At 45.9% G+C, this 22843-nt stretch overlaps 1 protein-coding gene across 3 annotated transcripts in view; it reads right to left on the bottom strand.

The window, feature by feature from the left end:
* Positions 1-22843, bottom strand: part of BICRA (BRD4 interacting chromatin remodeling complex associated protein) — a 55127-nt gene that overhangs the window by 18163 nt on the left and 14121 nt on the right. For all 3 annotated transcript variants that reach the window (XM_075836232.1, XM_075836231.1, XM_075836230.1), the window contains exons 2-5: positions 5929-5974; positions 4598-4640; positions 4010-4075; positions 1324-3225 (exon numbers count right to left, since the gene is read on the bottom strand). In XM_075836232.1, coding sequence (XP_075692347.1) covers positions 1324-3225; positions 4010-4075; positions 4598-4640; positions 5929-5969 — 2052 coding nt within the window. In that variant the 5' untranslated portion in view covers positions 5970-5974. The remainder of the gene's footprint in view (positions 1-1323; positions 3226-4009; positions 4076-4597; positions 4641-5928; positions 5975-22843) is intronic.

Here is a 22843-nt window from a genome sequence, read left to right on the forward strand (position 1 = left end):
GGGACTGACCGATCACAGCGATCGCTGGCAGGGGACTGCTGGGATTGGTCTCCTGCCGTCTTACTGAGCTGATCAACTGTCATAAACTGTTGATGGCATAGTTCTGTCAACCTGTCCTTTGACAGAGTGACAGTTTACATCCATGACGCACCAGTAGGTCCCGATGCGTTAAAGAAATTGCAATGCATGACGTACCGCTACATCCTGGTGCGCCAAGGGGTTAAAGGGATTCTCCGCTTTGGGCAATCTCTTCTTGTTAGAAAGTCCCTTGACAATTAGCAGATCACAAAGTGTCCCCCTGTAAAAAACCCAAGTGATCAGCTGTAATCTATGGGGAAACCTGGCAGTAAGGCTTCGTTCACATCTGCGTCAGTGGAACACATGAACGGAATTCAAACTGAAACAAGGAAACCATAGGTTTCCGTTTGCATCACCATTGATTTCAATGGTGACAGATCCAGTGCAAATGGTTTCCGTTTGTCACTGTTGTTTATGGGTTCCGTCGTTTTGACAGAATGAATAGCGCAGTCGGTTTCGGTTTCAATTCCGTTCATGGGTTCCCCTGACTGAAAGCACCGACAGAACCCATGAACGGAGACCTGAAGCAGATGTGAATGAAGCCTAAGGACTCATGTACACAAACGTGCTTTTGCGGCCGTCTACCATCCGCAATTGCGGATAGTATAAAACACATGTTAACCTATGGGCCAATGCACACAACCGTGGTTTCCAAAAAAATAGGACATGTCATTATACGGTCCGGATTGCGGTGCAGGCTCATTGAAATCAATGTGGGAATGGTCCGTGAATTGCAGCCGGCCCGCGAATGACACTCCACCTGTCTGTGCCGTAATCACGGGGAATGCACACGGCTACGGCCGTGTGCATGAGGCCTTAGTGTTCAGTTTCCCTACAGCGCCACCACAGGTGAAATAAAGCATTACATAGAGCTCATTAAAATCAATGGATTTTCTGCGTAATACAGGACAGGGCCCCCAGGCTAAGAGACACCCTTTGTAATAGCTCTCCATTCTGGCCAAGAGACGAGGATCCTGAACAGAGGACCCCCCCTCTATTAAATTCCCTAATAGGGAATATGACAATGGGTTTTCTAACCAAGACAACCCCTTTATCCAGACATTTCAATGGACACCTTAAGTTCCACTATGAACACAGAGCTGGAAGCAGCATTAGAGACATTCTCACCCCTTGTATTACCAGTAATGTAGCAGAGCCATCCCAGTATTATTTGCTAGCATGAAATTAGTAATAAATTATCTACATGGTTGAGAATAGAGACCAGTGAAGCGAGAAACCACTTACCTGCTGGAGGAACATCTGCATGGATTCTGCACTGATGAGATTTCCCGGTGCTGCTTGGCTAAGGATTATTTTGTCGGAACTGGATTCAAGACTGGGGCTGGGCATTGCCTGTTGAGGGGGCGGAGGTGCTAAAGGCTGCGACTGTTGCTGTACATTCAATTGGAGCTGGGCTTGTCCTTGTGATGGCTGCTGTGTTGTTTGGACGGTCAATATGGAGGTTTGCTCTGCGCTGGGCAGAAGACCAGCTCCTTGTTGCACAATACCCGGGCTCTGGCTGCTTCCCGTCGAGGCCTGCTGAATGCTCACGGTTTGACCAAGGCCCTCGGGGGTGTTGAACATGGCCACCTGATTGGGCAAAGTCACGCCTTGGATAACCGTTTGCCCGGCTTGGTTAAGCGACGTGGTAACTGCAGGTTGACTCTGGGTGCTCAGACTACTTGCCAGGGATACTGGCATCTGGAACAATGTAGGTTGGCCAACTTGCCCCGCCTGCAGCTGTATGGATCCAGACAGTATGTGAGCGGTGCCATGTGCATTCTGAGACGTGAGGACCTGCCCCAAGTTCAGCTGGCTAGCAAGGTTCTGATTGGTAAGTAGAGCCTGATTGAGAATTTGGCCTCCTGGACCTTGGCTGGAAATGATGTGGGTTTGTCCACTGGGGTGGGACGCAGCTAAAATCTGGCCACTCATGTTGGCCTGCAGTGCAGAAAGCTGCTGGACGGTTGAAGTTCCTGGCAAAAGGAACTGGTTCTGTCCCTGCAGCATAGCCTGGGCATGCTGAGCCGGGATGACTATGCTGCTGCCTTGGTTCAGCAGTTGAACACTCATGGGTTTGCCCATTCCCTGCTGCTGTTGGGGAGGGTGTTTAAACATATTGGCAGAAAGGCCCTGGGGGAAACTGGAGAGGACGACGTTTTGACCAGCTTTGCCCGCCATGAAGGTCAGGTTTTGCTGAGCTTTCTGCTGCTGCTGCTGCAGTGACGCTTCTTGAAGGGTAAGTGCAGTATTGTTGGGAGCAAACGGTTTGGATGAGAGTTGGTACAGCTTTTGTTGGAGTACACCAGCCGGTTTGGGTTGTATTGGAGTTGGAGTTCGTTGTATTATAACCGGGCTGTTCAGACTGGAAGTAACTGTTAGCGATTGCGTGCACTGCGCTGCGGACACGCTGCCAAACATAGAATTGCCATTCAGTGTAGTGGCCACGGTGGGAATTTTGTTCTGTAGGACCAACCCAGCATTCTGTGGAGACACCACACTTGATGTTAATGTGACTTGCTGCTGCTCTTGAGTGGTGCCTGCCAAGTAGCTACCCACCTGTGTTTGTTGCACTTGCTTGGCAATGATCTGTTGCGTGGGCTGGTTGATAGCCATTACTTGTTGTCCAACCACTTGTATTTGCCCGATTCCCAATGCTCCCCCAGGACTGCCATTGGGCAGCCCCGGGAGGTTGGAGATGGGCTGAATTGTAACATTACCGAGGCCGACTTGTTGGATAAACGGTTGTACGCTGATTGCCTTGTTGACCACATCTGACCCCACAGACTGCTGGACTAGCGCCTGGTGCGTCAGCACTGCCGGCTGCTGAAGTCCAATGAGATCTGCGCCACCAGAAAATATCTGAGGGGTCCCATCCGAAGCAGCTGGCCCCACTGGTTGCAGAGTAGGGAGTTGGAAAGAGCCCAAGTCCAGTTCTGCCTCGGCTTCAAGAGTCTGTTCTGTAATGTTGGCCTCCTGCAGGCTTTGCTGGAGGATGTCACATGGCTGGTCAGAATTTGTGAGGCCGGCATTAGCCCCTGATGGAGACCCAAGGATGTCATCTGCCAAAAAGTCCAAATCTACACCACCAGCTGGGGGGTTTGGTTCTGTAGTTAAATGGTTCCCAGGATTTTCTTGAACATGAAGCTAAAATGATAAAAAATATATATATATATATTAAAAAATGTAAACAGGTAGAATAAATAAAAGAAAATAAAAAAAAAAAAAACAGAAGCAGTCCCCCCACCAATCGAAGTGCTAAAGCTCTGGAAAGTGGCAGAACCACCCCACTAATTCCTTTGTAACAGTTATAGATTATGAGTCCTAGGGGCGATTAAAAGCCAAAATGTGCGTGCGTCCTCCCTGGCTAAACCGTTTATAATATGAGCACAACATGAAAGCGGATGTTGCTTGAGAGCGACACATTTATACAATGAAACCTTTACACAAATTGTACATTTAAAGGGGTTGTCTGGGATTACCAAAAAAAGGTGTGCCCTGCCCCTACAAACAGCGGAGGCTAAACCAGACACATCCTATGGACAATCTGAATCCAAACAACAACTTTAAAGGCCTATACATATCTCGCCATTGACCTATATTTATTGTGGACGCTAGAAAAGTGATGTGAACGGGGCCTTATGTAGACTACAAAAGGTATATAGGAGCTGCACTGTAATGGGAGACCAAAAATTGGCGGGTGCTAAACCTCAAAGAGCCTTGACCAAGCTTGAAAATACCTTCAATGGGAAGGTGAAACGTTGCCTACACACTGGGTGAATAAACGGCTTTATATTTTTTAGAGTGACTTGGGGTGCTGCCTCCTTCGTTGGACTTTGATTTGGGGCCTTATGTAGTTGTTTGTTTGTTTTTTTTTAAACTGAACAGTGATAGAAATAACAAGCTGAAAGAGGTAAGTTGAATCCATTACCCCAGTGCCCACAAAGAAGGCACTCGCTGCGTCTCCCGTGTTATCCAGCAGATCGTCTCCATCAATCTAGATGAATGAAAAAAATATTCTTTATATTGCTGACAATACACTTAGTATCTCCGCACGAGCATTTTCTCCCTACAGGAAATCTAAAAAGACTTTGGCTGAACTACAAATCCCAGCATGCACTACCAATACGTATTTTCTAGGAGAGTGAAATGCACTGCATATAGTAGTGTTGATTTGGACAATTCCTTTATACTAGAAGGGTCCCATGATAACCTGATCGCAGAGTGTCCAAGCGGCAAGTGTTCAATTTCACTGCAGCGCCACTACAGGGGAAATTAAGCATTACACAGTGCCCACTGAAATCAAAGAGTTGTCCATGTAATGCACGGACAGGACAGGTTCTCTAGAGCGAGAAACGCTCTTTGTTGCCGCTCACAGCGCTGCAAAAAATGGCGGAAAGGGTTGAACTGTTGCCATTATTCGCCCCGTAAGGGTAAGGCCAAAGTGGCTCCTTCTCAATCCGTCTTCAGAACCAGATTCCCTTTTGTTTCAATCACAAAATTCTCTGTGTGCACTTACCTTGTCTGATCCATGTAAAAAGTCATTCAGAGCTTGGGGGTCACTGAAAAAAAAAAAAGAAGCAGAAACCACAGATTAATATCAATAAGAGCAGAGACGTGACGAGACTTGATCCCAGCGGGCGAGCGGCAATAGCTTCTCTCTCTAAGTTCCAGGTACTTTGCCTCTAAATGCCACCAGCATGACCACATTCACACCTGACAACTCCTCCGGTCACTACAGTCCCTGGGGGAGTCAGCCATACCCCCGAATCAGATAGTACAGTATTATCTAAAGGGGGATCTGCCAGAAAGTCTACCACATCGTACGTGCTTTGTACACGGAGAATATTGCTGTCCTCCAGCAGAGACGTGAGAGAGAATAAAGGGGTCTATATAATGACTTTCTGCAACTTTCTAATATAATTTGCATTTCAATTACTCATTATTATTATTAAGATCTCTGCTTTCCGTCAGCAAATGGAAAATATTTGTATTGCCATTCAGAGAATGAATTTTTTTTCCTGATTATGTCCAATTGACACAGGTCCGCTGCTCTTTACATATATGAGCTCTGTTCTGTCATGAGCAATGGACCGAAGACAGTTGGATATGATCAAAACAGGTTTTCAGCGGCTGGATGTAAACAGCAATATTCAATTCAGTGACAGCAAGCAGAGATCCTGACAATGGTGAATCATGAAAACACCGTATATTAGAAAGTTGCAGAGCTTCGATATTATAAAAATGATTAAAGACAATCTGTCATATAAGGCGTCCGCGGAGAACAGGGGCCGCTGTCCAGAGCTTTAAAGGGGTTTTCCGAGTTGAAATGTGTATATTTTAATGCTTGTAACTTATGAATGTAAATACATTTGTAATATATCAAATTGGCCCCATTTCCAGATGCTGCCGTGGGGTACATGACGGGTGACGTCACTCTCTGGCCGCTGTGTTGATCATCACTTTTCTTCCGGGTATACAATGCGTCACTAGTGACGTGCCGTGTATGGGTTGTTCTGTTGCATAGCCAGTAACGCGCATGCGCGGTCCCTGTTGTTTCTCTGGCGAACAGCAGAGACCGCACATGCGCGTTACTGGCTGTACAACAGAACAGCCCAATTTGGAAAACGTAAGTACATTCATAAGTTACAAGCATTAACACATACGCATTTTAACTCGGAAAACCCCTTTAAACTCTGGACATTTTCACTTCCTGTATGCAAATGAATGGCAGAAGGTCCCCTTTAAAATTGGGCTTTAAAGGGGTATTCCCATAAAACTTAGAACTTTTCACACACAACCACTTCAAGAAGGAAACAAAAAACAGATCATCCCTGGATAACTACTCACCAAATTACATCTAGCAAACATCGGCCATCTTCATCGTCCATGTCAACTGCAAAAAAAAAATGAATTTAAGCAAAAGAAATGCACCTAAAAGGTACAGGTCTATATCCATTATGTCAGATATCTCCATGCATCCCCCCCCCCCCCCCCATGTTATAAGGAAACAGTAGGATCTACACCAACCTTCAGCCTCAGTCACTGGTCCGCAATGGATTTGTAAGGGGGGACGGGACCTTTCCCATTTGAATTGAATGGGGATTTACAATACAGTAAGAGATTTGGTAGGATTTCCTGCCCCCACATACCTTAAGGCCTCGTTTACACATTGCAGATTTAGTTTTGGCTTCCAAATACTGAAGCAAAATACGGACCAAATCAGCAATATGTGAATGAGGCCTAGTAGGTTTAGAGACCAAAGCGATAGCAGGATACATAGGGTCGGGTCCTGGTTGAGATCCGTTGGCCTGGACCTACAAAGCGTCATGATGGGTTACTGCTTAGAGTAAGATCTCCATGAAATTGTAATAGGAGTAAGACCCAGGTTTTATATACAAAAAAATCCACCTTTGTAACCATTTTTTTTTTAATTGCCCAAAAAGCATCTAAAATAAAAAAAAAAAAGATGAAACCCACTTAGCAAATAGTCTTAATTAAAAAGTGAATCGTTTTTGGTCTACGGCTACTATGAAGAACTATGTGTTTCCATGGTTACCAACTAAAAACAAATTCCTATGTAGTCAGAGCCTGCAGTCACACTCTCCTACTTCTTGCCAATATAAATTCGGTAGTTTAGCATTTTGGATTAGTAGATCCGCCGGATTGTATCACATTGGGCAGATCAAGGAGCGCACATTACCATTCACATAGGAGAGACACAAACTAACGACAGCCCGCCAGGACTATCATAAAATGCCAGCGCCGCCTGTCGTCACCAAACAGCAGTCACTCCTCACGTAAGGCTCATGTTATTACAGACTGATTTTCACTTCTGGCCAACTACTCCGTGGGCAGCCGGCGGTGACATCAGAAGGCACAGGCCAATTAATGGCTGGGAGCTGCAAGGTGAGAGGTGACTTTGTACTAGAAGATGAGAGATTTGGCCGCCAGCCATGGCTGGACAGTGGCCAAAGAGGTTTCGTTTACAAGCCCGGAAGAGAGAATTTTGTGCTGTGCAATGTGCACTACAGCTGTTCTCCAGCATAGCAAACCAAGGAGAGCCCCGCGGGAGTCAGCCCGCTGCCCGTCAGCCAGGACAATGCTCCGCATTATACACAGTGTATACACGGGAAGGAGTCAGCATGATCGAGGCTCGGGCATACGTCTCTATATTAGGTGGTGTACCCCATTTATCACACCATGACGGCTGCACATGGCACAGTAAGTTTCTGGACCCCTGAATTGCTATAGTTTTATCAGTTCCCGTTATGTATATAGCAGCGACAGATTATAATTCCCCCCCCCCCCCGTCAGTTCTCCGTGGGGTGTACAATCTCATTTCCTTACTACAGATATAAACACAGTCCAGTAAACCCAGGAAAGATGCTTACATGGGGGTCTGGGGTATTCATATAGGGGTAAATATCTGTATAGGGGAATGTGCTGGGGCCTGGAATAACCCAAGTGCTGTGATCCTACCATAAACATGGATCCGGATTGATGCATATAGGATGCCGGTATACCAAGGCTGGGGCGGACAGCTACATTTTGCTTGTACAAGACCCTTATATAATATAAGATGCATTAGCGGAAAGACATAAAGATGCAGCAAATCTAAAAGTGTCAAACATAGTGCACCCTAAGGCCAAATGCACACGATGCGTATTACGTGCGGATTTGCCGTGCGCATTTTCCTGCAGCAAATCAACAGAGTAATACAGGACCAACAAAGTAAATGATACTTCGAGTAATCTCATCTACACACGGTGCAGAATTTCTCCACGTGTAAATTGACGAGTGGCACGATTTTAAAAACCACAGCATGTCAATTTAGCTTGCGTTTCTGCCTCAGAATTATGACAAGTTTATTTAAAAAAAAACGCACCAAAATCCGCACCTATTGCTGCATCAAAATGTAAGCAACACACCTAAAAACGCATCATTAAGTGTACATTTTACCCGCGGAATTAGGCTAAATTCACACTTGCGTTGTATAATCCGTTACGCTGATCCGTTTTTAGATTAGTGGATGTTATAAAAATAAGGGATGGTAAATTGCCCGGGTTTTTTTTTATAGTATTAAAGCATCCGTCAAAAAAACTGACAAGGCTTCGTTCACATCTGCATCAGGGCTCTATTCTGACGGAAAGCTCAGACGGAACGGAGCCCTGACGCAGATGTGAACGAAGACTAAGCAACAGTTTTTACCAATTTATAATGGATCCGTTTTTTATGGCACCATTTTTTGTTTAGGACCCATGCACACGACCGTATTTTTCATCAGTAATTACGGACCCATTCATTTCTATTGGCCACGGACACCTTTCAGTATTTTTACTGATGGGCGTCCGTGCTGAAAAATTATAGAACCTGTCCTATTCCTGTCCGTAATTACGACAAGGACTCTCCCATAAAAGTCTATGCGAGCTTCCGTAAATACGGACGGCTACAGATGTGTACCCGTAAACCGTCCGTATTTACGGAAGCGTTGCTAGGCAACCCGTCGGTGACATAATTTGCAGCCTCCCTCTCTTTTTACGGATCCGTATATTCGGATGACTACGGAACAGTATTTACACTATTATGACAAAGCTAAAAAAAAATAATTATTCCACCAAACTTGATGTAGATACAGCTCCAAAATGGCAATATAACGTCTGCTGGGGGTCACTTCCAGTTTCTTCCTACCACTAGAGGTGTTTTCCGGTCAATAGTTTTCATTGATTTGCAAAATGCGGTCTGCAAATGGGCGGAGCAACAAAAAAGAGAGACTACGTTCACATCAGCGGCGCATTTTTTCTGCAAATAAACTGACCTGCGGTGCATATTTTAAAATACGCAGCATGTTCATTTATCTTGCGTTTCCACTTACGAATTGTATCTGACGTTTATATATTAAAAAAAAAAGCACCAAAATCAATTAAACCCCACCTAAAAACGGAACAAAAAAATGCACTATTAGGGCTCATCCACACGCTGCGGAATTGCTGCGTTTTTTCCGTCCAGAATTGCGGATGGAAAATACGCAGCAGAATACAGTAGCAGCAAATCGCATCCACACGCTGCGTAAAAATTCCGACCAGAAATTGACCTGCGGTGCGTATTTTTCGTACCGCGGCATGTCAATCCCCGCTGAGGAAAGTGTCTGAATTGCTGCGTTTTTCACAGGAGACGTCACCATCCCCCAGCATTGAGAAAAACGCAGCAAAATACGCACCATTTCCTGCCGTAAAAAATGCAGGAAATGCGTTTTTGCCGCAGCGGAAAGTCTGCCGCTTTCAACGAAATTGCTGCAGAAATTCCATTGCGTGTGTACGAGCCCTACGATGTGGATTTTAGGTGGATTTCTTATGTGGATTTTCTGCACCAAATTCCACAACGTGTGCATGTAGCCTTACGCTCATCTGAAACCGATCTTACTCCGAGTTATGATCACGTAGTAGGTTCGCCTACAGACAACACATTGTGATGAGTTGCGCCATATGACAAACTCACCTCTGCTACATGCGTATTCCCTATACCGGACTTGACCCGGGTTGGGGCAGATGCTATGTACTGCATTGCTGAGACTTTGTACTACCTCGATTACGCAATCTCTGCATATTGCACAAGTATTAGACAGAGGCCTGTATTCCGCACTGAACAGGGAACAGTAAGAAACACGGAGCCCCATGGCACTGAGATAGTTACACAGTCAGAGCCAACTCTCAGCAACAAACAGAAAACACATCCCCCCCCCCCTTCTCTTTGAAGAACCCAGACACAGATTCCTTCCTTTCACACAGCGGCCATGCAAGCTGCAAACTATCAACAGGGGGGGGGGGGAGTCCCAGAACTTTTGGGAGAGGAGAGCAGTGAACGTTATGTACTGGAACCAGACGGTCCTGTGGGCATCGCTACCTTATGCGTGATCAGGCAATCACACAGTCAAGGAGAGGATTCCCATCATCTACCAGGGGGACGAGATCATGGAACTGGTTTGGAGGTGGCAATTAAGAGCTAGTAGAAATGAATGGGGCGCTTATCTATATCCAGCCCAGCCAGAACTCTCACCCACGCACTACAGACTAGAACCAAGAATATTAATTCCTGTCAGAGACGTCATGTAGCGGAGACATTGCCAACAAGTCGCCGAGTAATAAATCTGCCCCTGTATAAATATCACATTTGTCAGAGAAGCTCTAAAATGCCATAGAAAACTTGATTCCTCACGTGTATTGAGGAAGCCCAAAAAATGTCCGACTCGAGAGCGTTGAAGACAATTATACCTTTAATATAGCCGGAAGGTCCACATAAGGGGACAATGTGTTCTCCTACTTCATTTTGGTTTAGATCACAATTTATTTACAGCTAACTTGAAAATTCTGCTGGTTGCCCTTGGAAACAGACTACGCTTTAGCTCCACCCTGCTGTCAGGCATGTGATTTCACAGATTAGCTCTAGTCAAATAACTATCCGTGCTCCCACAATGCACTGCTCCCTGGTAAGGGCCCATTCCCATATGTCTGGCCTTCATGTTCTATTTTTCTAGTAGAAACGGATCCTAAAACGGATCCCATCATTTCCTATGGGGTCAGTTTAGTGTCGGGCAGACATCTTTCAGAGCAAGTGAGATATATTATAGTTTTGTCCGGCTCAAGAAAAAATGAAATAAAATAAATAGTGGCTTGATAGAACGGATATATGTGAACTTTCCCCAACAGGAATCCAGTAGAATTATGTATTTAGATGTTGATGTGAACGGTGAGCAAAACAACGTAACTAAAATAAGTACATGAGCTGTATAGCCCTAGACTAGTGGTCAGGAGATAAGAGGATATGTACAGTTTTGGAAAGATCCAATGAATCTAAAATAATTTAGTCCGGATTGAAATCTACCGTTTTCGGTAAACAGCTCCTATGCAGACCTGTGTATTTTCTGGTTACAGACTACAAACAAACTCTGTATATTCTGATCCTGCAGTCGTGTCACTACACTTTGTCTGCCCCCACTTCCTAATAACTTAAAGTGGAGCTAAACGTTTGACAAACTTCTGACATGTCATAGTGACATGTTTGGATTGGTGGGGGGTCCGAGCACAGAGACCCCCACCAATCGCTAGCAAGAAGCAGCTGAAGCGCTCGTGTGATTGCTCGGCCGCTTCGTGTCCATTCTGCTTTTTCCGGAAATAAATGTATCTGTGTATAGACTTAATAGAAAGTCTATGAGCCCGTACTCCGATACATCGGCTTTGCGGAAAAAAACAAAACAGACACGAAGCGGCCGAGCGCACACACGAGCGCTACAGCTGCTTCGTTCTAGCGATCGGTGGGGGTCTCAGTGCTCGGACGCCCACCAATCCAAACTTCTGACATGTCACTATGACATGTCAGAAATTTGTCAAATGTTCAGCTACACTCTAAAAGGTTCAGAACCGCAGTATCAGCCTACACAAAAGGGTTGGTTTGTAGTCTGTAACCAAGGAGACACACAAGTCTGCATAGTAGCTGTATACACAAAACGCTATATATTTTTGTAATCAAGATTAACTGCAAAGTTGCTTCATTTAATGTGCACATTGTTCACTTGTGGAAGGTCCTGTCACCGGGACCCCAAGATCAGCTCTATTGTGCTAGGAGTCAATAGGGGTCTGAAATTAAGCATTACACAGGGACCACTCAAATGAATAGAGGACTGTATTATGTATATACGCCAGAGCAGTTTTCACAGACCCGATTCACCCGCTGAAGTGAATGGGTCCGTGAAGACTATCGGGTGCCACTCGGATGCCTTTAAAAAGGTCCCGAGTGGCACATCGGTCGTATGCAACTGGCATGAGGCATCAAGAACACTTTAGTGAAATGCTTCAGCGTGCTATGCGTTTTTTTTTTAACGGATTGCACACTGACCCATTCATTACTATAGGGCCACTTCCGTTATTTTAACAGTTCCGTGCTTCCGTTACGTGAAAAATAGAACAGGTCCTACTCCTGTTTTTCACGGACCAGTCTCGACCTATCTATTCATTTGGTCCGTTAAAACAACGGACTGCACACGGAAGTCATCCGTGTGCGGTCCGTGTTTCACGCTTCCGTGATTTGCGTCCGTACAAATTGCAACGGACGTGTGCTTGAGGTCTAAGAATGAAGGGGCCGCAGCGCTGATTTAGTGCTGTGTCCCATCCACTGAAAACGGACACAGAGCTAAAGCAGTCCTGCGGCCTCTTTTTTAGGTGGTCTCGGCAGTCAGACACCCACCGATTACAAAGATGTGGCATATCTTAGCGATTTCCGGGGTGGGAGAATAGATCTGTCAAGTCTTATATAAAAGTCATACAAGTTTTATAATCTGCTTTGAGAAGAAAAAAAAACCACAGGGTGATAATCTCTATTTTCTCGGTCAACGTAACCGATCCCTGCTGCGTCTATCACAACCTGACCTAATAAAATCAGACTGACAAACAGCTGCAGGGGAGATGTTCATGACTGGCGGCACAGCAGGGGTCTACTGGGTAACCTGCCAACATATGCAACATGGCAAACTATAGATAAAAAGATGGCAACCAGAAATTAGAAATATAGAAGTACTGTCAAATCTGCTTTAGGGCTTATTTAGACGAACGTGTAATACATCCGTGCACCCCCCCCCCCTCCCCCTCCCCGGCTATCACGTAACTACGCCGTATTCATGCAGATGGTCTGATGCAACATTTCTTTCATTCATGCTTATATATTAGCAACGTATGCGGAGGGGATTAGGTGGTATTGTGGGGGCTTTTTTTTGGCCGCTTATCGGGGTGGCAACCCCCTAGGGACTATGTCTAGCATGTTTATGCTATCTGAAATATTTTTAATCGTTAATGTGGTGTATTTACGCTTAATAAAATATATTTTGCCAATGATAAAGGAGGACAGAACTCATGGGTGTAGAATGGTTTCCGGCGGGGTCCCGTCACCCTGTGCTGATCTTCCAGTCAAAATTGACAGAAACCCAAATGGAAGCTCCTAGCGCCTACATCTGCAATATCAATAAGCGGAGAAAAATAAAACGTTTGCAATTGATGACATTAGATCTCGAACGTTAAACTATATTCATTAAAACATCAATTGTTCTATTCACGAGTAAGGGTCCGTTCACATTGCCGTTAAAGAGTAACTGCTTTCAAAAAACATTTGTTATGTCATAGACACACATCAGAAGTTTTGATCGGTGGGGGTCCGGGTGCGGAGACCCTCCACCGTTGCTAAATAAAAAAACTGGCACAGAATTCGCTCAGCTGAGCACCCCGCTCCATTGGCTGTGACCAGCACTCCTTGTTAGGCTGAATACGGCTCACATATAACGTCTGAGCCATCTTTAATCCAACGAGAAAAGCCAATCACAGCCAAAGGTGCAGGGCCCTTAGCCGAGAGGCGGGCATCTCCGGCTGTGGTCGGCTCCTTGATGTCTATAAAGAAGCAGTGGAGCCTGTCAGGTTATCCCTCTATGCTTTGAATATAGCAAGCCTCCTTTAGGCTATGCTCACACTGAGTTTTTTTGTCGAGTTTTTTTTACGCAGAAACCGCGCCAAAAAACTAGTCAAAAATGGCCGAAAATGCCTCCCGTTGATTTCAATGGGAGGCGGGGGCGGTTTTCTCCCGCGAGCGGTAAAACCGCCTTGCAGGAGAGAGAAGCGACATGCCCTATCTTCGGGCGTTTCAGCCTCTGACCTCCCATTGACTTCAATGGGAGGCAGAGAAAGCGTATTTAGCAACGTTTTATGCACGCGGCTCTCAATGGCCGCGGGCGAAAAACGCAGCAAAAATCGGCGTGCAGGGAGAGGAAAATCTGCCTCAAACTTCCAAACGGAATTTTGAGGCAGAAATTCCGCCTGCAAAAAAACTCTGTGTGAACCCGGCCTTAAAAGGGGTTTTCCAGTCCTAAGAAATATCCCCAGGATAGACCATCAATCGCTACGGTTGTCCGACTCCCGGCAAGCTCGCCGATCAGCTCTTTTAAAGGGTCCGTGGTGCTCGTGCGAGCGCCGCTTCCCCTTTAGTTCAACCGGCTCGTACTGTGAGTCGCGGACACACTTGAAGCAGCGGATCACAGTATTAGGGGGGATTCACACGAGCGTGTATTCGGTCCGTGCGGGCCGCGTGGTTTTCACGCGGCACGCATGGACCAATACAAGTCTATGGGGCAGTACAGACAGTCCGTGCTTTTTGCGCAGCGTTTGTCTGCTGCGCAAAAAGCGCGACAGGTTCAATAACTCTGCGTATTTCGCGCATCACGCACCCATTGAAGTCAATGGGTGCGTGAAAATCACGCGCACCACACGGAAGCACTTCCGTGGGACGAGCGTGATTCGCGCAACAGCAGTGAAAAGGATGAATGAAAACCGAAAAGCACCACGTGCTTTTCTGTTTCCGAACATCCAAACGGAGTGTCTTCGCGATGAGCGAAGCCGGACAAGCGTACCGAACTTCACCGGGTTCGGCCAAACTCGTTTTGGCCGATCCCGGCAAAAAAATTATCGGTACGCGACGTCAGGAGATAGTCACTGTCCATGGTGCTGAAAGAGTTAAACTGTTTCAGCACCATGGACAGTGACTTGCGATCCCAAAATACATTAACCTGTAAAAAAAAAACGAAGTTCTAACTTACCGATTACTCCTGTCTCCTTCCTGCAGTCCGACCTCCCGGGATGACACTTCAGTTCAAGTGACAGCTCCAGCCAATCACAGGCCAAGCACAGGCTGCAGCCAATCACAGGCTGCAGCGGTCACTTGGACTGCTGCGTCATCCAGGGAGGTGGGGCCCGATGTCAAGAGAGGCGCGTCACCAAGGATGCGTCACCAAGGACGCGTCACCAAGGCAACGGCCGGGAAGTTCTCGGTAAGTAGGAACTTTATCTTTTTTTTTTACAGGTTTTTCGCTGTTGTGTTCGGCATTCACTGTCGAGGGTGCTGAAAGATTTAGCTCTTTCAGCACCTTGGACAGTGACGGGCGTTGACAAGCCTCATCTCTATGATGCCGGCTGCGCGAAAATCACGCAGCCGCGCATCAGACACGCATGACACACGCAGCTGTCAAATGGTTTTTGCGCTCGCAAAACGCTGCGTTGTTTGCGCGCGCAAAAACGCAACGTTAGTGTGAATCTGCCCTTAGGGTATGTTCACACGCTTAGCAAAAAACGTCTGAAAATACGGAACTGTTTTCAAAAGAAAACAGCTCCTGATTTTCAGACCTTTTTAAAGGCACTCACGATTTTCGCTGCGTTTTTTACGGCTGTTTTTGTAGCTGTTTTCCATAGAGTCAATGAAAAACAGCTCCAAAAACATCCCAAGAAGTGACCTGCACTTCTTTTTCACGGCCGTTTTTTTATGCGGCTGTTTTTCAAAACGGTCGCGTAAAAAAAACAGCCCGTCGTAACAGAACGCCGTTTTTCCCATTGAAATCAATTGGCAGATGTTTGGAGGTTTTCTGCTTCCGATTTTTCGGCCGTTTACGTCCGGAAAAACGGCCGAAAATAGGCCGTGTGAACATACCCTTACAGCCTTCTCCCGTTCAAGTGAATCTATCAGGATTTCAGTGAGTGCCACGATAATATTAGGCACCGTAATTTAAAGCACATCATTAGTACATGTGAATAGATGAAACGCTGCAATATATCTTGCTAGGGGAAGTTGGCATCTTCCTCACCTTCCAGCAGTTACACTTTCCATTCCTGCAGTCTTTTTGTAAATGTTCAGAAACTCCCGCAGTCACCAAAAAATTGGTCTAACAGTAAAAAGCAGACAGGGAGGCGGGGGATGCAGCTGCAGATACTCACTGCAATGAAACAGGATGGGGGCTTAGCATAAGATATAGTACCTATTACTAAGTAATGGGCTCAGTTAAGGCCCTATTACGCAGGCCAATATTGGCTGGTGCAACGAGCGCCGATCAACGAGACAGCTCGTAGATCGGCGCTCGTTTGCTCCGATCACACGGAGCTATGTATGGGGACGAGCGCTCGTTACTCCGATCGCTCGTCCCCATACATTTGTATCATGCTGGCAGCGCGTCTTCCTGTTTACACAGGGAGATGTGCCGCCGACCAGTTTTTTTTAACCAATACGACCAGCAGATGAAAAAGCGTTTGCCCGATAATTGGCCAGTGTAAAACCCCCTTTAGAGCTTTTGCATCAGGCCCCAGGGGCTTGTTCAGAAATCTCTTCAGTGGAAGACAAAAAGTTTGTCTACAGCATACAGTAAATATTAGACAGGGAAATGGAGGAAGAGGGAGATGCAGCTGCAGTTTCAGAGAAGCAGCATGATTAGGAGACATCAGAATTGCTCAAAGTACACAGCACAGCTCCTAAATCACACTAGGAAGAGCCCGTCTACTCAGCCAGCAACAAGTCTTTTTTAAGAAAATGAACCAGCAAACAGCAGCCTCAAGCATCAAAGACGTCTTACTTGCCCATAACAATCTTGGCCCCGTGCACATGACCGTAAAAATCATCTGCAATTACGGCCGTTTATTTTCCGGAAGGTGTACGGGCCGTAGAAGTGTACCGCAAGAGATAGGACATGTCCTATATTTTGCGTTTTACAGGCCGTGCTCCCATATTTTGTATGGGGGCACGGGCCGAGAACGCGGGCGGCTGTCCGCGGCCGTGTCCACAATCGCGGCCCGCGATGACGGGCATGGCCGTGTGCATGGGGCCTAATTTGAGCTTTTTTTTTACTAAACTACAATGGGGAAAAATTAAAACAAACATTACGAGGTCCAATCTGTAGGGAGATGAAAAGTATTACCACCCCATTCAAAGTACAGCTACACTATTGTATCGCCTTTCCTCCGGCGGAGGTGATGTACCACTACGCAGGTTTTGCCCACAATCATCGAGGGAAGCAGCATTTCATACGAGAGGCCCGGGAAGCAGCCGGAGTATTTATTTATGATATGAAAACTGGAAGTCCTCCCATTATCTCACGCAATTGTTTGCGTTGATAAGACATCAGGTCCTCAGAGCAGACTGTAATGTGTATGTTATATACCCCTGGTTGAGACATCAGTCTACTAATACTACTACTACTGCTGCACTAACCCCATATGTACGGCCGGCAACGTGTTGCTGCCAAGGCATGCTGGGAGTTGTAGTTTCCAACAAAGGAGGATCCTGCCGGCCACTATAATACAGCATGAGTTTACAACGGAGACTGCAATGTGCTGGAGGCCGCCTTGCAACAGTTAACGGCTGGGAGGGGGTGTGAGGTTCAGGACAGGAATGCTGTCTGGCCTGGTACATAGTTTGTGAGGCCGCACTAACTCACATACAGCGGGAGCCCTGGGAACTGAACTCCACAGAACAGATCTGTTTTCTGACCACCAGAAGTCATTTTCGCTGCTAGATTTACTGTGATCTGTCCATTATATTGCATCTCCGAGGAAGTTACGGCAAAAGCGCCGTCCCAAGAAGTTCCAGTATACTAATTGGCCTACGCAAAAAAATAAAATAAAATAGGCTGCTTTGGACACAATTGGGGAGATTTATCAAAACTAGTGCAAGGCAAAACTGGAGGAGTTGCCCATAGCAACCGATCAAGCTTTCATTTCTCAGAGGCTTTTAGAAAATGAAAGGAACAATGTGATTGGTCGGTATGAGCAGCTGCTCCACATTTCCCTTATACTAATTTGATAAATCTTCCACAATGTAGACAAGTGTCCATCATAATGGAATTACACAATGAGGGAGATTTATCAAAAGTAGTGCAAAGGATAAGTGGAGTAGTTGTCCATAGCAACCAACCAGATTCCCTCTGAAAAACTGAAATCTAATTGGTTGTGATGGGCAACTACTCCACTTATCCTTTGCGCTGCTTTTGATAAATATCCCGCACTATCTGTGTCTAGAGGATTCGCCAATCCACCAAATTTAGCTTATTTCCTATCGAGGAACCATATTTTCAAAGGTTAAAAACAGAAATCAACCATTAACCCCTTAAGAAAGTAATATTTTCCTAAATGTATGTAATTAAAACAAATGTAAAAAATACCTCAGCATAAATCAGTATTCCCAGAACCGACAATTATCGCCTATCCAACAGGTGATAATTATCGGATCGCTGCGACCCCCCCCACGATCGTGACAACAGGGCTCCCGAACTCTTCTGTTCCTTCTCACCGCACCCCCACAGTGCGAAAGATGTTTAAATGGAGCGGCTGTCGAGCACACGTTCTCCGCGCCATTAAATGTCTTATGGGTCTCTCGGAAACCGTTTTATACAGCGTCATTCCCATAAGACATTTAATGGAGCGCCTCTCCATTCAATGTCCTCCCCACTGCGGCCGAGCACGGAGGAGAAGAACCTCCATTCTCGCTATTGGTGGAGATCCCAGCGATCAGACAAAATATTGTGGAATTTGGGAGCCAGTTAGACCATTCCTAAAATCAACTTGACTTTGGTGGTTCAGCAATAAGAAGCTTCAGATAACAACCCACAAAGTGAAGCTAGGGCTCAATGGCGACCAAATGCATGAGATTACTGCGCGTTAGATGGAAAATTAACACATTTCATATTATTCTACGGTGTTGCATTAAATCAGATTTTTTTTGTTGCAATAAATCCAACGCAATTTAACCCATATAGGGTAATATTTATGTTGCGTGCAATGTCGTAATGCATTTTTTTTTTTACCTTCTGAAAGGGGGCTATATCCCTAAATAAATGTAAAAAAAAAAATTATGTATGACTACATGAGAAGTAAAATTGCATGCAAATAGTGTATACATAGAATACATTTTTCCCTAGGTATATAAAAAACAAAAACAAAAAAAAATACAGCAAATGTTTGTCTATTTTTGGCAAGACAGAAAAAAAAAAACAAAAACATGATATGGCCCTTGTTATGACTCCCACTCCCCTACTCGAAGGGGTTTCCAGGAGTTAAGTACAGGGCTGTTGTTTGGACTGTTGATGACGTCATCATGAATCACTGCCGGACGCAGTAGCGTTTTGTCTATCTTGACATCCCGCTGTCCGCCTGACAAGGGCTCTCAACAAAGAGCGACAGAAGAACCAGGTGAATAACGATGTGGAAACTGGTTAGAAAGTTCAATATTTTATTTAGAATTTTTTATATTTTAACCCTCAAGGACGTGGCTTATTTTGGCATTCAAGTTGCCGCATGTCATTCCGAGAAGCCATTTTTAAAAAAAAATAAATTAAAAAAATTGCCGATATTGCTGTGTGAGGTCATTTTCTTGCATTTCAGGGTGTCTTTTTTTTTGGGGGTATAATTTGTCAATACATAAAATGTAGTTGTTTTTTTTTATTCGAACACCTTAATTTATGTTTTACATTTATTTCTTGGGTTATAATGATTAAAGGGGATTTAGAATGATTTTTTTTTTAGTACAATAAATCGTATTTATACTTTTTTTCTTGTGCGTCTTTATTTTTATATTTTTATTATACTGTATTTCTTTTATCCCACAAGGGGAGAGTGCATTGGGATACATACAGTATGTGTTTCAATTCATTACTGCCTGTGCAGCTGTTAGGGCGTACCCTTAAGTACACAGGAACAGGGATTACCTTTGCTAAACCCAAGGAAGTCCCTTAAAAGCTCAGTCACCATCGTCATGGGGTGGCAGCTGTCAATCACAGCGCTTCAGCTGTAACGCGCTGGGCGCTAAGTACTGGCTCCTACCACCGTCCATTTACGGGGTTCAACTAATGCAAAAATCTCTACAAGCACCGAGCGGGGGCGGAGGGTTACACAAGCTTTTAACTGGTCAGATTTTCCATTCAGGCGTTTGGGAAAGTGGAGTGGCAACTCTCAGAGAATTTTTTACCGTTGAATCGTTTAAGTCTAGGGCCCGAGCTATAGGCAAGAGCTACGGGACGACTTCAGTCGCACAACAGAAAAATAATTGTGACTTGCTGACGACACATGACTATTTTAGGGTGCCATTTAGTTTGTGAGTCGCATGCGATTTAAGCTTTGCGACATCCAAAAGACACACAAAAAAAAAATAATTGATGACATGTCGCAGTCGATGAACGAGCGTTTGCTCATTCGACGGCTGATCGCTGCCCAGTTTACACCGGGCAATGAATGGGAACGAGCAATATTTGGCCGTGGAAATGGTCCTCTAGTCTCGGTATCCCCTGTAATAGGTGAGCACAGATCGACATACTTGCAATTCCTAAAGGAAATAATATTCTGTCATCTTCACCGTCTCAGCTAGAGTTAAAACACGAAACGAGAGGTGCAAGGGAAACCCCCCCCCCCCCCCCACAATATAAAAATAAATAAAAAATCTGCCCGCACACTGTGGGAATTGTAAGCGCAGACTGCCCTGTTCGGGAGCGTTTCCGGGACCTACTACTGCCGCCCTTTGACCTCTGACAAGTGAGACTAGGATTATTGCTCCATATATACGCGTTACTGGCCTAATGTCAACACCTCACATGCCCTGCGGGCCGCTACCTCACTATACAGCAGTTTCATGTAAATAAAGCAGAATCACTGTATAATAAAAAGTTAGGCAAGACCGGATACAACTGTACCAGACGCTCAGCTGTGAGACGTATTAGGTCTGCGCAGGTTTTTAGCTTCTGGAATGTTTCCGTTCACTGATCGCAAACCGCTCTTGCAAGTGGTGAGGAATTGAAAAGTACATCAGAAAGGTGAAGAACTTCTCATTATACGAAAACTTTACATTATTTACATAATCCCGGAAACCCCTTTAAAGCAATGCAGTTGGTTAAAGACCCTTTTACACAGGCCAATTATGGGGCAAACGAGTGTTCACAGAACGCCCGATCCCGATCATTGCCCTGTGTAAAATGGGCAACGATCAGCCGATAAACGAGAAAACGCTATTTCATCGGCTGATTGTATGGTTTATGCAGCAGAAAATATCGTTGTCGGCAGCACGTCTCACTGTGTAAACAGAGGGATCTGCTGCAGACATGATAGAGATGTATGAGGACGAGCGATCGGAGTAACGATCACTAATTCCCAAACATAGCTCGTTGTGAAAGGATTAAACAAACGCCGATCAACGAGTGGTCTCGTTTAACGCACTCGTTTACACGGCCCACGTTGGGTCGTGTAAGGGGACCCTTACCTGTAGTCCTATCTAAGACATGGAGATATCCGAGGTGTGCCAAGTGACAAAATCAGCTCTGCTACATTTGTTTACGGCCGTGAAGAGGCTTTTGTTTTTTCACAGCTATAAAACAATATAAGCAGGGATGACACGGGAGATAAGATTATCTCGTGTTCATATAATTAATTGTCACTTTCTAGGGAAGTAATAACAGAACCGCTATCGTCAGCCTGCGGTCAGCGACAGAGTCAGATCTGATGTGAAAAATACTATTGTACACTTCAGGGCCAAACGCAGGGCACAATATGGGGGTGACCTGGCGGCAAGGCATAACCTGTATGTGCTGTCGGTTACATATTGCCAGAAGGAATCATTGCGGCAAATAGCATGAAACTTGGACCAGGCTTGGTGACGTAGCCAAGAAAAGTCAATCAGACAAGTCAATTCTGGCTTATCGCTGCGAGGGAAGGACTCTGTCGCATAAAAACTCCGCCCAGTGGACACTCCAAGACTATTTTTCATACGGCATGAGAATTTTCATCTCTTAAAATAATATGAAGTCTTTCTGGACACATGAACATCTTTGGATTTCCCTCGTTGGTGTGCATGCCACCATTATGCCAGTTTAGTGGAATCAAACCGGATGCAGATTTCTGAATATATACATATTGTGTGTGGCGTGGGCTATATACACACACCGCACAGTGCACACTGCACTAACCAAAATGATCTGAATTGAAAATTGAATGGCACTGGAAAAAAAAAAAAAACTGGTACTGCAAGCACGGAGTATACTGCAAACACTCAAGACATCTTACACCAGCACGGAGTATACTGCGGTTACAGGGGGAAAAAAACGACATGTAGTAGAGAGCGCAGTTGTCTCAGGAAATATACGTAACAACTTCAGCTGCCACTGAAACCAGCAAACACAGCAAGAATACAAGAAGACGTAGTAACAGATGCTTCCCTTGTATACAAAACTGAGTGGAGGAAATCTTCTGAAAAATCAGTGACCACGACAGAAAATATCCAGCACAGTACGCGGCAGCCCCTGCAGACGCGGCGCAGAGCGAGTGGCGGCCCCCGCAGATGCGGCGCGGAGCGCGCCACGGCCCCCGCAGACGCGCCGCAGACATAACAGAGTGCACCGCAGTCCCCGCAGACATAGCGCAGAGTGCACCGCAGACATAGCGCAGAGTGCACCGCAGACATAGCGCAGACATAGCGCAGAGTGCACCGCAGACATAGCGCAGAGTGCACCGCAGTCCCCGCAGACATAGCGCAGAGTGCACCGCAGACATAGCGCAGAGTGCACCGCAGACATAGCGCAGACATAGCGCAGAGTGCACCGCAGACATAGCGCAGAGTGCACCGCAGTCCCCGCAGACATAGCGCAGAGTGCACCGCAGACATAGCGCAGAGTGCACCGCGGTCCCCGCAGACATAGCGCAGAGCGCACCGCGGTCCCCGCAGACATAGCGCAGAGCGCACCGCGGTCCCCGCAGACATAGCGCAGAGCGCACCGCGGTCCCCGCAGACATAGCGCAGAGCGCACCGCGGTCCCCGCAGACATAGCGCAGAGCGCACCGCGGTCCCCGCAGACATAGCGCAGAGCGCACCGCGGTCCCCGCAGACATAGCGCAGAGCGCACCGCGGTCCCCGCAGACATAGCGCAGAGCGCACCGCG

Source organism: Rhinoderma darwinii, chromosome 8, assembly GCF_050947455.1.
Source record: "Rhinoderma darwinii isolate aRhiDar2 chromosome 8, aRhiDar2.hap1, whole genome shotgun sequence".
In the NCBI taxonomy this organism is placed as follows: Eukaryota; Metazoa; Chordata; class Amphibia; order Anura; family Rhinodermatidae; genus Rhinoderma; species Rhinoderma darwinii.